Below are 14,899 nucleotides of genomic sequence, written 5' to 3'. Positions count from 1 at the left end.
TTTTATTAACCTCGAGAACTAAGACGTGACTAAATAAATCTAACATGTGGTATATTTGATTTAAATAGTTAAATATTTCAATTGAAGAAATACAAAGAAATAGTAATTAGTTGGATGAATTTAGTCACTACATATTTAATTCAACAGCGAGACGACCCCGCACGATCCTGAACTCCTTAGTTCCTAGTGGCCAACGATCCCAGTAAATACCCCGTGCCTCCACCGAGGGGCACAACAAAACGTTCCATACAGCTTGGCTAGGCGTTTGATTACGAGGGCTGTGATAGGTGCGACGGAAGAGAAAGATGGAGCATCTTCTATAGTTATAATTATAGCTTACATTTATTTTCGGTATTCGTGTTTCACAAATTACGATTTACTAAAGAATATACATTCCATAATCTGAATGGATCTGCGTGTTATATGCGTTACCAACGGGTATTCCAAGGCCCTCGTTATCACTTGCGTATGCAGCGGTGCACGACATTGACATAAACATCTTCGTGGTTATTCGGGCTTTCATATTGCTCTTGTAATGTAGGAGAAGAATCAGGGACAACAAACGTCTAACACAGAAAATGAAAAAGCGCGATAAATGTAAAAAAATATTGATATTCCTATCATTCGCATTATGCAATATCTGACCGTCAATTTTATATCATTGATTATTTTAATGAAATGCGCGATGAAAAGAAACGAGATATAGGATATTATAAAGATCGATGTGTTTATTCTTCTTTAAATATATAAATTTTAATTATTATATTAAATTTCAACCGCATGTTTATTTTTATTTTTAATCGCGTAGCATTTTATGAAAATTATACGCATTCCCCCATCGGTGATTTCCTTTTGCAAGCGCAAATAATTTGTAATAAATGTCAGTTAATTGGTTCACATCTTTTTCAAATTGATATTAAGAGATACGATAGTGTCTCGCGCTAAGTCACGCGCAATAACAAGGTACTCCGCCTATTTATACGCGAGTCGGCCAATTGAGAGTATCTGAGATTTTTAAATTTGAATAACGGCTGAAGCGATCGAGTTCTTATTAGACTTAACTTATAATCTTATAACTTTAATTAATCTCTAATTAATCTTAATCTTATAATTTTCAAAGTATACGAAATATATATTATATAAGACACACAAAAAATATCTATACTTTTATCTATTATCTCTAATATCTATTACTTCTATTTACTTAAGAATACACGGCGAGATCATCTCTCAATACGATATTACTTGCAAATTTTTTTCACATTTATTACTTTTTACAGTACCAAAAAGAAGTTATGTAAGAGTTTATCGTTAAAAATAATATTCAAGTATAATTCTGTAACTAATTTTGTATTTTATTTGATTTTTCAAGGGACTGTGTTCGTTGAAAAACTTGTGGATGGTGTTTGGCATAAAGCATGCATCGACAATGTGATCTACGTTCCCGGTTTAAAAAGGAACTTGTTTTCAGTGGGAGTGTGCACAAGAAAAGTTTTCGGAGTGTTCTTCGACGACGACTATGTACCCAGTCAGCCAGGTCTGTTCTAACAGATATTGCCAAGTGCTTGCTACAAATTATTGTCAGCAAAAAGGCTACAAATTTGGTACAAGAGTTGTTATTACCGATTAAGCTGGCAGATTGCCGGCAAGAATCAAGCAAAGCTTGCTAACATAACTACACAGCAAATTGGCGGCAGAAACCGAGCAAAGCTTGCTGACATGACTGACATCAGATTGTCGGCAAAAACTGAGCAAGATCTAGAGTGCGCAATCTGATGGCAAATTGGCAGCAAATACCGAACAAAATCTGCAGCTTATTACAAAGTATTATAAAATAGTTCAGTCGCTTATCGCTATGCGGCGCGTTATTCATTATCTATACCCGTATTCAAATTCTTGTCATGAGTGTATATAAAGCCTACAAAATGCTAATAATATTATAATATATATATTTCTATCAGTTCAATTTTTGACATAATTCTTATACAGGAAATTCAGATATTGAATTGATTTTTGGCAAATCGGACAGATAATTGTTCGATTTTCACTTATTCAAACAATTTCTGTCCAAAAAGATCTTTAATTTTATAAATTAAGTTATTTGAATTTACCTATATGTTTTAACATATTAATATATGATTTTATATAATGTCTAATTATCTAATGGTCATTTTATGACCAAAACTTATCATCATTTTGTTACTTAGGGTTAAGGCTTTAAATCTATTTAAATATATACTTTTATATGAATGGCCAAAAGCTGCAGAATTTGTTCGGTTTTTGCTGACAATCTGCTATCAGATTGTCTTGCGCAGATCTTGCTCGATTTTTGCCATCAATTTGACATCAAATCATGTCAAGCTTTGCTCGGTTTTTGCCGTCAATTTGCTGTCAGGTTATGTCAACAAGCTTTGTCACCAAAACACAAGCTTAATGCGGACACAGATGGCACTGGATTTGTTACCAAGTTTTGAGCGAATTTGATGCCAATTTGGCAACAATTTGTTATCAAATTGCTTACTGGGTACTTCTGTTGCGCAACGAGAAAGTCGCGTCGGGACTTAGACTCAAAAATGATATTTACAGAATGTTCTTCCGAACTGTGAAATCACTAGCTACTGAGCAAGCAAACGCTTCAATGATAAACCTTCGAGTGTGGCATGAGCGATTTGGACATGCTGACAAACGTGCGATACGCAAACTAATAAGCAAAGGAATCGTGCGCGGAGCATCTTGTCGGACACAAATGACTTTTTTTGTGAAATGTGCCATCTCGGAAAAGCTCACAGACTGCCATTCAAAAATTGTGCGAAAAAGAAATCAGAGCCAGGTGAGATCATGCATACAGACGTATGCGGGCCAATGTCTGTCGAGTCGCCGGGAGGAGCAAAATATTTTCTAACATTCAAGGATGATGCATCCGGTTTTCGATACGTGTATTTCCTGAGACACAAGTCTGATGTTTTTGAGAAGTTTAAAGAATTCGAAAAAAAAATATTGAATAAATTCGGTAAAACAATGAAAATACTGCGTTCTGATAACGGACTAGAATTCTGTAATCAAAAGCTAAACGAATATCTCGTAACTCGCGGTATAAAGAAGGAAAACACGGCACCATACTCCTCAGCAGAATGGAAAGGCTGAGAGAGATAATCGTACAATAGTAGAGAGTGCGCGCACAATGATACACGCGAAATCTCTTCCCTTGTGCTTATGGGCCGAAGCAGTTAACACTGCAATTTACGTATTAAATCGAACAGTGTCACTGAGCGCCAATGCAACATCCTATGAAACTTGGATAGGAAAGAAGCCGAATATTCAATACTTACGGATTTTTGGATCCGAGGCATATGTCCATGTGCCAAAACAATTTACCAAGAAAGGATCTCCGGGCCCGAAAAATGATCTTCGTCGGCTACGAAGGAGACTCCGCAAATTATCGGGTATATGATCCAGAGTCGAAACAAGTGAGCGTGACGCGAGATGTAACATTCTACGAACGAATTGGGAAAGTGACAACAATTTCTGAAGAGTCGCGAGACGAGCCAGTAATGCTCCCCAAGAGAGAAGCAGAAGAAAACGCAGAACGTCAACAAGAAGCTGAGGTTATTGCACGCGGTGAAGACGTTCCGGACGAGCCAGAAGCCGGTGAACAAAGACAAAATCAGAGCAACAAGGAACAGCAATGTCCTATGAACCAGCGTGTTCTGCGAGATCGCACAACAATCCGATCTCCGCCGAGATACGAAGTCGATATGGCCGAGTATCTACCACCGAGCACATATGAGGAAGCGACACAAGGCAAAGATGCCGCGCAGTGGGCGCTCGCCATTGAAGAAGAACTGCAGGCACACTATGACAACAATACATGGTCAATAGTACTCAGAACACCAGAACTGAAGATCATCGACTCAAAATGGGTCTTTAAAATCAAGAGCGATCCAGCGAAGAAGAAGCAACGTTACAAAGCAAGATTGTGTGCAAAAGGATTTTTGCAGCAACATGGGATCAACTTCACAGAGACATTTGCGCCAGTCGTGCGATATGACTCGCTCCGAGTACTTCTAGCAATAGTAGCTAAGAAGGACCTTGAACTGCTGCAATTCGATGTTCAAACAGCCTTTCTGTATGGAAAATTAGACGAGGATGTCTATATGGAAATACCAGAAGGACTCAACGTCAAAGAAGATTCAAGAAGAAGAAGTGTTGTGTGCAAACTTAATAAGTCACTTTACGGTTTGAAACAAGCACCACGGTGCTGGAATCAAAAATTCACCCAATTTCTAAGTCAGTTCGAGCTTAAGTGTAGTGAAGCTGACCAATGTATCTTTGTTGGCCAGTTCAGCGGTGCGCCAGTATACCTGGCCCTATTTGTCGATGATGGACTTATTGCGGCGCGATCAAAGGCAACTTTAGATTTAAATACGAGTCGTTTCAACGAAAAATTTAGAATTACACTTGGTGATACAAGTATTTTTGTAGGAATACAAATTAATCGCGATAGACATAAGCAGTCATTAATCATTCATCAAAGAGCATATACAGACAAAATAGTCGAGAAATTCGGAATGAGCAATGCGAAATCGGTAAGTGTGCCAGCCGATCCACATGTAATTTTATATCCAGCGCATCCAGACGACGACAAGTCAAATAAAGTACCATACCGAGAAGCAGTCGGATCTCTTGTTTTCTTAGCTGCAATTTCTAGGCCGGACATAGCTTTTGCGGTTAATTCAGTCAGTAAATATTTGAATAATCACAATATCAAACACTGGCTCGCGGTAAAACGTATCCTTGTATACTTAAAGGGAACAATAGATCATGGAATAGAATATAAAAACGGCGGTGGTAAGTTCGAGTTAGTCGGTTTTTTCGACGCAGATTACGCTAGCGATATCGAGACGCGTAGATCAACAACAGGCTACATTTTCTTTTTAGCAAATGGCCCAGTCTCATGGTCATCACAGAGACAAAAACTAGTCACACTCAGTATAACTGAGTCCGAATATGTAGCAGCAGCGGCAGCTACCAGAGAAGCCATATGGCTTCGAAAATTACTTCGAGATATCGGTTACCTGATCGAAAATGAAACTGCTTTATTTGTGGACAACCAAAGTGCAATACGATTGGTAAAAAACCCTGAGTTTCACAAGCGTACGAAACATATAGACATAAGGTACCACTATATTCGAGAAAAATATGTAAGCAAGGATATAGTGGTAAAATATATATCTTCCGAACTACAGAGGGCCGATATCTTCACAAAAGCACTATCAAAAGAGCGCATTAAGAAACTATGTGAGATTATAAATGTAGATTCAATAACAAATAAATGCTCAACCGGTGGTAGTGTTAGAGATATATAGGGTATCGCGTTGATTACGTGGATCGCACTAGCACTAGTCTTGGCGCTGGTGAGCCGAGCCACGATTGGACGAGGCCCGAACGCACTTCGGGTATCACCGTTGCCGCCTTTGCGGTGAGAGAATGCGCAAGCGCGTTCTCGGAAATAATCTTAGTCTTGTCGGTTTTTAGCTCTACGTACCACGGGGAAGTAAAATAAAGACTGTGAATTGTTTGAGAGAAATAATCGTCTTTTTTCATTTACTCTCCCGATCTTTCTCACACAATCCACAACAAAATAATACTTCAACAGTAACTAATATTGGGATTATAGTTCATTTCCCAGCAAACAAAATGATGCAAACTTTGTGCAAAGTTTGCAGCAAACTTGAGCATGCCTTTACAGCAAAATTGTGACAAGGTGTGTCCACAAAAAGCTTAGCTTTTGCTGGCAAGGCTTGTCGCAATAGTGTGACGTACATTTTACGCAAATAATAGAGCAAACCTTGCGGTGCACGGCAAGTTTGTGGCAAAAACAGAACAAACCTTGCTGTGCACGGGATGACAGCAAATTTATTGCAAGAATAGGGCAAACCTTGCCGGGCACGGCATGACAACAAATTTGTGGCAAGAATAGAGCAAACCTTGCTGTGCACGGGATGACAGCAAATTTGTGACAAGAATAGGGCAAACCTTGCCGTGTACGGCATGATAGCAAATTTATGATAATTCTCTGTATAGGATGATTCAGAAACTCTGCGACAAACTCTGAGGAACGATAAATCTCGCAGAAAGGAATATTTTTTGTGAAGCAATCCATCCTGTTTTCTGACGCGTCGTTTAAGAATATGCGACCGAGCAGACAAGAGTCTTAGGTGGCATTTATTATAATTATGAGATGATGATAATATATGAATAATTGAAAATGAATTCATAATATAATGAATATATGAATTTTATATATATGGTATATATTTACATTTTAAGTAAACAATAAACGGATGATTTAAACTTTTTTAGACATTTATCTGCCCGATCTAAGAGAGACAATCAGTCCAATATTTTAATTCCCTATGTTTGGGATTGTATCAGTAATTGAACTGATAGAAATAATTATATTTTTAATCTTCTGTCACAGTTGCTTTTTGCAAGCTTTATATACTTCTCATGACTAAAAATCAAATACGAGATGGATGCATATAGCGCGTCGCATAACGATGAACAAACGAACTATCGGCTGAATACTATATTTTTGTAAAGTTTGTAATAAAGTAAAGTTGTAAATTTGCCATGCATGGTAAAGTTTGCTCTGTTATTTGCGTGAATTTTGTATCTCGTTGTGCCAGAGTATACTTTGTTCTGTTCTTTTCGTAAATATGTTATCATATTGTATACAATAAAGTTTGCTCTGTTCTTGTCGTAAATTTGCTATTATAGCGTGTATAACAAAATTTGCTACTAATTGATGTAAAGTTTGTGTTACACCGTGAATAGCATCATACGTGTTCTTCTTTGCGTTAAATTTACGAGCAAGTCTTTTTCTATTATTTACAGCATCGTGAGACAAAAAATTTGGCCGTCAATTTGCTTCAAACTTTTTGACAAATCAAAACAAGACAAATGTTTGCTAGACAATTGTCAAAATTAAAGCACACTTTGTCGCAAAGCTTTGGCAAAACGTGATTTTAACATTCTTGGCTATCTGGGTAATGAGATATAGTAACAATAGAAAAACAATATAGTCTTCAAGATATTATTAAGATTTGTTTATGCACTTGCACACTCACACAAATGCAATTTGAAAAGTTTTTACAGAGAAATTACTACATTTATTAATGAAAAATTTTATTAGTTAAAAAAATTTTTTATATTTATATACATCAAATATTATGCACAGAATTTTATACAAGTAATAACTTGAATGTTATATATTTTTGTAATAAAATATATTTTATAAATAAATGTTTATAGATCTGTTTACTCTTGAACATTGCATGATATACTTTATGTATGTCTTGCTTTTTGCTTTTGGTATTAAGGCTCCTGAGTAGTCACCGTGAAACTCCGAGTTGACGGTGGCGACATAGGAATAAAGATGCTGCGGTAGGAATAAGAACCCTGTTCAACGACTTATCATATAAGTCAGTGCTGGGATTTACTTGCACATTTTGGCCCGATTTCGTGACTCACGCCTATTGTTCCCCACTCACCGTTCGTGCGTTAGCAACGAGTCTCCAGATACGCGTAACTAAGGAACGCGACGCTTTGTCTCAGGAGCGTCCGTATATAAGAATGCCCAAATATAATAATAAGACAATACTTTTCTATAATTAAAAGTTTTTCTTCAATATTTTATATCAATAAATTATAAAATATTGAAAAAAAACTTTTAATTCTAACAATTTTCGCGGTATATTTAGAAAAGTATTGTCTTATTATTATATTTGGGCATTTTTACATATAAACGCTCCTGAGACGAAGCGTCACGGTCCTTAGTCACGCATATCTGGCGACTCGTTGCTAACGCAAGAGCGGTGAGTGGGGGGCAATAGGCATGAGCCACAGAATCGGGCCGAAATGTGCAAGTAAATCCCAGCAGCACTGATATAAATGAACTGGGATTTATATGTAACTTTCGACTGGATTTTTTAGTTCACGCCTACTGCTCGCTGCTCCCCTCTTACCCCTCGTTCCTTAGCAACGCATCACCGCATCATAAATCGTAACTAAGGAGCGCATCACTTAGTCTCAGGAACGTGCTATTACAAATGTATAATAGCACAATACTCTGGTAACCATAAAATATAAATATTTTAAATTATTATAGAACGTACATATACGTAATTAATAATAGAATAATAATTATTTTTGTTATTAATACAAAATAAAATATTGAATAGAAAATTTTAATGAGAACCTCTACTACTAGAGAACTAGAGTATTGTGCTATTATATTTATGATGCGCACGTTCTTGTGACTAGCAGGGGAGGACGCGACTTTAGGATTACCGAATTGAAAAAGGCTTTTATAGTGTAGTACTCTATTAGAAAAATACTTGAGCAAAGGGATAGAGCGCAATGCTTAGCCATTTCCAAAAAAATGATTTAAACAATATGGCTTTCATATATCTGGCTCCGTTATATCAATTAGCGAAAAGGCGGTGTAGCTCGGGCATTAAGCGCGTGACTATCACGCATCCAACCCGGGTTCAATTCTTGTCCCTGCCACTCTTTTTCTCATTCTTTTTTTATACAATCTAACAACAAATATTTATTCATGTAAAATAAAGTTAATTAAATTAAATTTTTTTTAATTTGCACTTTCGGAAGGCAATTTTCTTTTAATTTATTCATGAAACTGAGCATAATTTTTGTTAAACTTACAATCTTATTATTTTATGCATTCTACTCGATATAAAATAAAGCAAATAAAACGCCACTATTTGAACATAGTTATAATTTAATACAAAATTACAAACAAATGTGTCAAAACTTATTCATCCTTATTATCAGTAACATCAACATTCTCTACAGATCGGTTACAATTATTCGGATGATATACTTGTCGTAATTACTTGTTGTAATTTTGTATTAAATTATAATTATGTTCAAAAAGTGGCATTTTATTTACTTCGTTTTGTATCGGATAGAATGTATAAAATAATAAATTAAATTGAATAAATTAAAAGAAAATTGCCTTCCAAAAGTGCAATTTAAAAAAATTTAATTTAATTAACTTTATTTTACATGAATAAATATTCGTTGCTAGATTGTATAAAAAAGAATGAGAAAAAAAGTGCCAGGGACAAGAATTGAACTCGGGTCTGATGCGTGGTAGTCACCCGCTTTAATGCCCGAGCTACGTCGCCTTTTCAATAATCGACCTAACGGAGCTGTATATAAGAAAATATATTATTTAAATATTATTAAAATCAAATTTTTTGGGAAATGGCTGAGCATTGCGCCCTTCCTTTGCTCAAGTATTTTTCTAATAGAGTACTACACTATATAATAGATATATAAAAGATATATACTATATACATGCAGGGTTGGGAAGTAACGCGTTACTTGTAACGCCGTTACCGTTACAGTTACTTTTTTTCGGTAACTGTAACGGTAATGGCGTTACAAATTTTATTTGTAACGGAAAAAGTAACTTCGTTACATTTTTCGGTAACGAGTAACGAATTTAACAGTTACTTTTATCGTTACTTTTTTCAAATTTTTTGATTTATTTAAGATATTATTCTTGCTATTGTGCGTGATAAAATTTTTATCTTAACCATAAAGCCGTAAGCAAATCGACCAATTAGCATTCTTATTATGTTGTAAAAATACTTGAATGTGATTGATCAACTTATGGCTCTTGCAGACCAGTGCGATGACGCGACGCGCGATATCCAATGAGAGCTTTATCTTTTCGGAAAAGCAGAGCTCTCATTTACTACCAGTTCTAAGTACCTTGCAACGAAAATTAGAAAATCTCAATAAATCTGACCTTATAGATTGCCATTCATTAGTTGAAGCTATTCAGCAGGGTTTAAATAAAAGGTAACTTATTAATTTGATTAATACATATGTTATTTAATTTTAAATAAGGATTTAATTGAAAAATATTATTTTATTTTAAACTATTGATTCAAAAGTATTAATTTCAATAAAACAAACAATGTCGCTTAATTTACTATATTCGATTTTAGATTTCTTACTATATTTGAAACAAAAGAATTAATAATAGCAGCATGTTTACATTCAAAATTTAAGTTAAACTGGTTAACCGGAGAAAAAAGAAAACGTGCTGAAAATTACTTGGAGGATTTATTGGGAATCCGATCAACTGAAAATTCTCCAAAAGCTGGAAAATCTGACGATCACGATGATTTTTTCATTTTTGAGCAAAAAACGGTACAAAATGAATCTGAACAAGAAGAATTGCAACGGTTTTTAAAATCAAATAATTGTAATATAGAAATGTAAAACGACTATACAAAACTTAAAAAACTTTTTATTAAATATAATACAGCTCTACCAAGCAGTGCATCTGTAGAAAGAATGTTTAGCATCGGTGGCTCTGTATTAACACCACAAAGAGGGCATTTAAATGATGATACTATGGAGCAACAAATTTTATTAAAAATTAATAAAGAATTTCGATAAAATTTAATCATTTATTTTGTAATAAACCTTGAATGAAATCTTGCTTACAATTTTTTAAAAGTTTTTCTTATGCCAAATAATTTATTAGTTTCTATTGTAAAAAAGTAACGGAAATTGTAACGACTCGTTACTTTTTAATAACTGTAACGGTAACGAGTTACTTTTTAAAATTAGTAACGAGTAACGGTAACGAGTTACTTTTTAGAAAAAATAACGGTAACGGTAACGAGTTACTTTTATAAAGTAACTTTCCCAACCCTGTATATATGTTACGTGTTAGCTACAAGTTACCAGCGTGTTACCCATATGTCAGAATTTTTATGCAGCACCTCACGTTGCAAATCGATGAACTATGAGGCGTGAAAAGTGACGTTTTGGCAGCCTAAATTATTCTTGCATGCCATTTCGTAATTATTCACTTTATGCTAATGCTGTGATGTGTAACGTATTTGTGAAACTTATAAAATTGTCCGAAAACTAAGCTTAGCAAGTTAAGTATTATGTAAAAAGAACATTTTGCACTTCTTTCGACAGCTGTCAAACTACATGTTTTCCCGTATGACTAGGCTTACTTTGACACTCATTTTACAGTTATTTATTAATTGTCAAAGGAAAAGCTTAGTTTTCGGACAATTTTACGAGTAAAGCGATCTGTAGTCTTGTTTCTTTAAAATATCTTTTTATTTAAAAATGGCACGCAAGAATTCCCAGCGTGTCATTTCTCGCTTCTGACGTCATCATTCCAATATGGCCGCGGCGACTACTCAGGAGCCTTAACGATAAATAAACTTCTAGAATGCACTATCCGAATCTATAAGAATCAAAAAATTGTATAGAAATTATTTTTCCTTTATTTTACTATTTTGTATATCATTTAACAACATTACTTGAAATTAAGTTCTTTATTATAATAAAAATACGAAAATGTTAAACATTTTTATATGTTGGTAATATTTATATGTAGAGTTTAAGACATATATTAATATTGTGAATTTATTCAATTTAATATTTTATTTATAATACTTATAAAGCCTACATGTTATTGATATATGCTAAAAAATATATGTATATAAAGTTTAAAAGAAAGAATACACATATTTAATTAATTCTACAACTCTGCTTGCAAAGTGACATATATCATAATTTCTTACTTAAAACAAAAATGGATTAATATTTAAAATTTACTAGGTGATTTGCCATCATATATTTCTCGATTCCAGTGGGATATGGCTAAATATCCCATCAAACAATCTTTGAGAAATACGCGGATATTATCAGTAAACAAATAGGACAAATTGATGCTGATTTGAAAATTAATTCTACAATGTATAATAATTTGAAAGGCAGCTTACAAAATCTTAAAAAAAAAAAAAAAAAAACAAAAAAAAAACAGACGTAAGTTTTATTTTGGAGAATATACTAATTGACAAGTTATTAAGTGAACATATATTTAATTTAACACATTCTCAATAGGGGAAGTTTATTAACACCTAATTTAGCAGATTTAGTGAAAAAGGAACATTTTATCTTGGGCAGTGAATATCTAACTACTTTGCTTGTAATTGTGGAATTTTCAAACATTCACTAAATAATTGTAATATTCGTTATAACAATTGTAATACTTAGTATACAAACGTTTTTCAACAGTACTAAAAAAAGATAATGCAACTCCATCTTTTAACGTATTCAGAAATGTGCGGTTTGTGTGATGCATGTATGCACACACAATGTACAAATTTGAATGATATGATAGTTTGATGTCATAAGATAGTGTAACTTGAAAGCAAGATTTTATATACGCATACATATCGTATAAAAATTATATTCGAATAATATTTCTTTATTTATGATAACAATATGAAAAAAATTATAACTCAATAATTTTATTTTTAACATATACAAAGTGAGAAAAAAGTCTCGGACCCTTGAAATATCTCAAAAGGAGTGAGAAAAAAACAAATAATTGTTTTATAAAATACATTGTACATATAATTACATATAATTATCATAATTACATACTTTTTTTTAAAAACAATGATTTTTTTTATACTAATTGATTTGTCTCATTATTCTGTACATAAAAGTATTACGGTAAGATTATCGAAAACTAAATATTTTATGATATTTGATTTTTTATATCAAAATATGTCAGATTAAGATATAAAATAACACAAAATGTACTTAATGAAAAAATTATTATAGTGTTTTGAAAAGCTCTCGAAATAAACTACAAGAATATGCAATAAAAAATTGAGGGTTCTATTTAAGAAATTTATGATGACCTTGACAACGCTATTTAAGGTCGTACTAATATTAGTATGTAATGCGTTACTTGAGACCCTACAACTTTTATCTGAAACATTTTTTTCTCATTCCTTCTGTGATATTTCAAGGGTCCGAGACTTTTTCCCCACTCTATATAATCTATTCCAATTATTTTTCAAAAATATATATAAATAAAAAGAAAAAAAAAAGAAAAATCTAGAGAAAAAAAATAGATTTAATTTTCATATTTAAAATACTATGAAACACTATAATGCATTTATTTATTTATTTATTTAATTAAATTTGTTATATTCCACTTAAATTTTAAATAGCTAAATTGTAATATATTGAAGTTTCTTAGAATATCATTATTTTTTAGACGAAACAATAAATATGAATGTAAAATAACTTTCAATTACAAATACTACTAATGGAATGTAGAAATGGCACATAAATTTATGCTTATTTTCGATTATATCTTTATAATTTAACTCATTTAATATTTTTACACTTTATTAAAAGCCGCAATATCGACGCTTTGCACATTATCTTCTAGTTCTTGAATCTGTTCCACCAACCAATCCACCGATACTTTGTCATCTTCCACAACACATGAAATCTGCAGCTTATGAATTCCAAAGGCAAGCGGTACAAGTTTAGCTACAAAAGACGTATAGATATGACTCATATTGTTCGTACGTAAAATTAAATATTGAAATAAACTTACAAGCACCCCAAAGAAGGCCATCAGTTTCGATCTTTCGAACTGCATTTTCCATTTCTTTCATGTCTGTTTCATCATCCCATGGTTTCACATCCAAAATAATGTTTGATTTGGCTATTAAAGTTGGTTCTGCAATATAAAAAACCAATAATGTATTTTGAAAATGACACTGATTTATGTTACATACTTTTGGACTTCTTGGCAGCGTATTCGGCAAGTCGTTCTTCTCTAATTTTAACAGCTTCAGCATCCTCTCCCTACAAAAATACAGTAAAACTTTTTATCGAAAATAGTAATAATTAAAAGGAAAATTAATAAATCACGAAGGAAGATTGTTTGTACTAGATTTATATAAATATGAAAATACGCTCACAGATATTGAAAAAAGAACACTATAAAAAATATCATTGGGAAAGACTATTTTAGAATTTAAGAGATACAGTAATGTCACCCTAAATTACGTACAGCATAATTCATAATCAGTTCATAACTCAATAGCGAGATGGATTGTGTATTTATACACGAGCTGTTTAGTTATTAAGAGTAGCGCATGGTAGTATGCGGCAACGCATACGTCACGGTGCGCGTCTCATTGACGTGCGCCGACTAAAGGTTGGCGCTGATTGACCAAACTTTGCTCAATAATAACTCCTTTATTAAGCTTTATACAAAAAAATGATACCGGACTTTTCGATTCAGTTTAGTCCGTTCTATCTGCACACGAATATTGTCCTAAATGATCTGAGACACCCTGTATAGTAGAGGTTAGCACTAGTGCTCAGATATGCTATAGCAATCATCTATCCAGTGGCAAAGGTACGGATGTATCTGTGTAGGACATTTACATACTTCTTCAACCCGACAAATAATTGTTAGAAAACAATATTTGTGGACGAAAAAATATGCGATGTATGAGTGGCTGAATCGGGAATCAAAGCCGAGTCTTTCGTTTTCCGGGCAACTATTCTTATTACTGAGCTATTCAGACCTCACATCTTATGTCACTTTCAATACAGTGATAAAATATACGATTCCAGAGCAATGTTGGGATCTCGCTCAAAAGATGTAATGCCGAAGAAAACTGCCACAGAAAAATCCGCACTACGGATAGCTACAGCATGTTTCCAGAAAGGTGATAGTCTATTCTATCGCCAGTTGGTAGCTGGTAGCTTCTAAAGAATACAACATTCTCTATCATTTCCTGAACAAAGTCAATACTCTTCGGAATGGATAAATAACGTTTAACTGGCCCCCCAATGTTCAGGCCAGCATTTCTTTAATTTATATTCAAAATACACGAATTTTACATGTCGAAACTCAAACAGACGTATGCAATTAAGATTCCGCACCTCGCTTCATAAGCCTATTTTACTTCCTACATTTTAACATTGCGCCAATGGTCACTGGGCA

At 33.6% G+C, this 14,899-nt stretch overlaps 1 protein-coding gene across 1 annotated transcript; it reads right to left on the bottom strand.

Moving 5' to 3' along the window:
• Positions 1–13,045: 13,045 nt before the first annotated feature.
• Positions 13,046–13,966, bottom strand: LOC138934102 (elongation factor 1-beta'-like). The gene is made up of 4 exons (XM_070297929.1): positions 13,955–13,966; positions 13,677–13,746; positions 13,493–13,618; positions 13,046–13,425 (listed from the first exon to the last, which is right to left on the bottom strand). The coding sequence occupies exons 1-4, from the start codon at positions 13,964–13,966 to the stop codon at positions 13,271–13,273; spliced, it is 363 nt and encodes a 120-aa protein (XP_070154030.1). The 3' UTR covers positions 13,046–13,270.
• Positions 13,967–14,899: the final 933 nt, after the last annotated feature.

Source organism: Polyergus mexicanus, unplaced genomic scaffold (genome assembly GCF_030449975.1).
Source record: "Polyergus mexicanus isolate NDT 795.1 unplaced genomic scaffold, iyPolMexi1.0 SCAF_1, whole genome shotgun sequence".
In the NCBI taxonomy this organism is placed as follows: domain Eukaryota; kingdom Metazoa; phylum Arthropoda; class Insecta; order Hymenoptera; family Formicidae; genus Polyergus; species Polyergus mexicanus.
Note: the sequence above shows the minus strand (reverse complement) of the source record. Positions and strands in the feature narration are given on the sequence as shown.

Coding starts and splice junctions, on each gene's coding strand:
- LOC138934102 (XM_070297929.1), bottom strand. Junction 13,619..13,676: donor CGCTGCCAAGAAGTCCAAAA/GTATGTAACATA, acceptor TTTATATTGCAG/AACCAACTTTAATAGCCAAA. Junction 13,426..13,492: donor TGGCCTTCTTTGGGGTGCTT/GTAAGTTTATTT, acceptor CGTCTTTTGTAG/CTAAACTTGTACCGCTTGCC.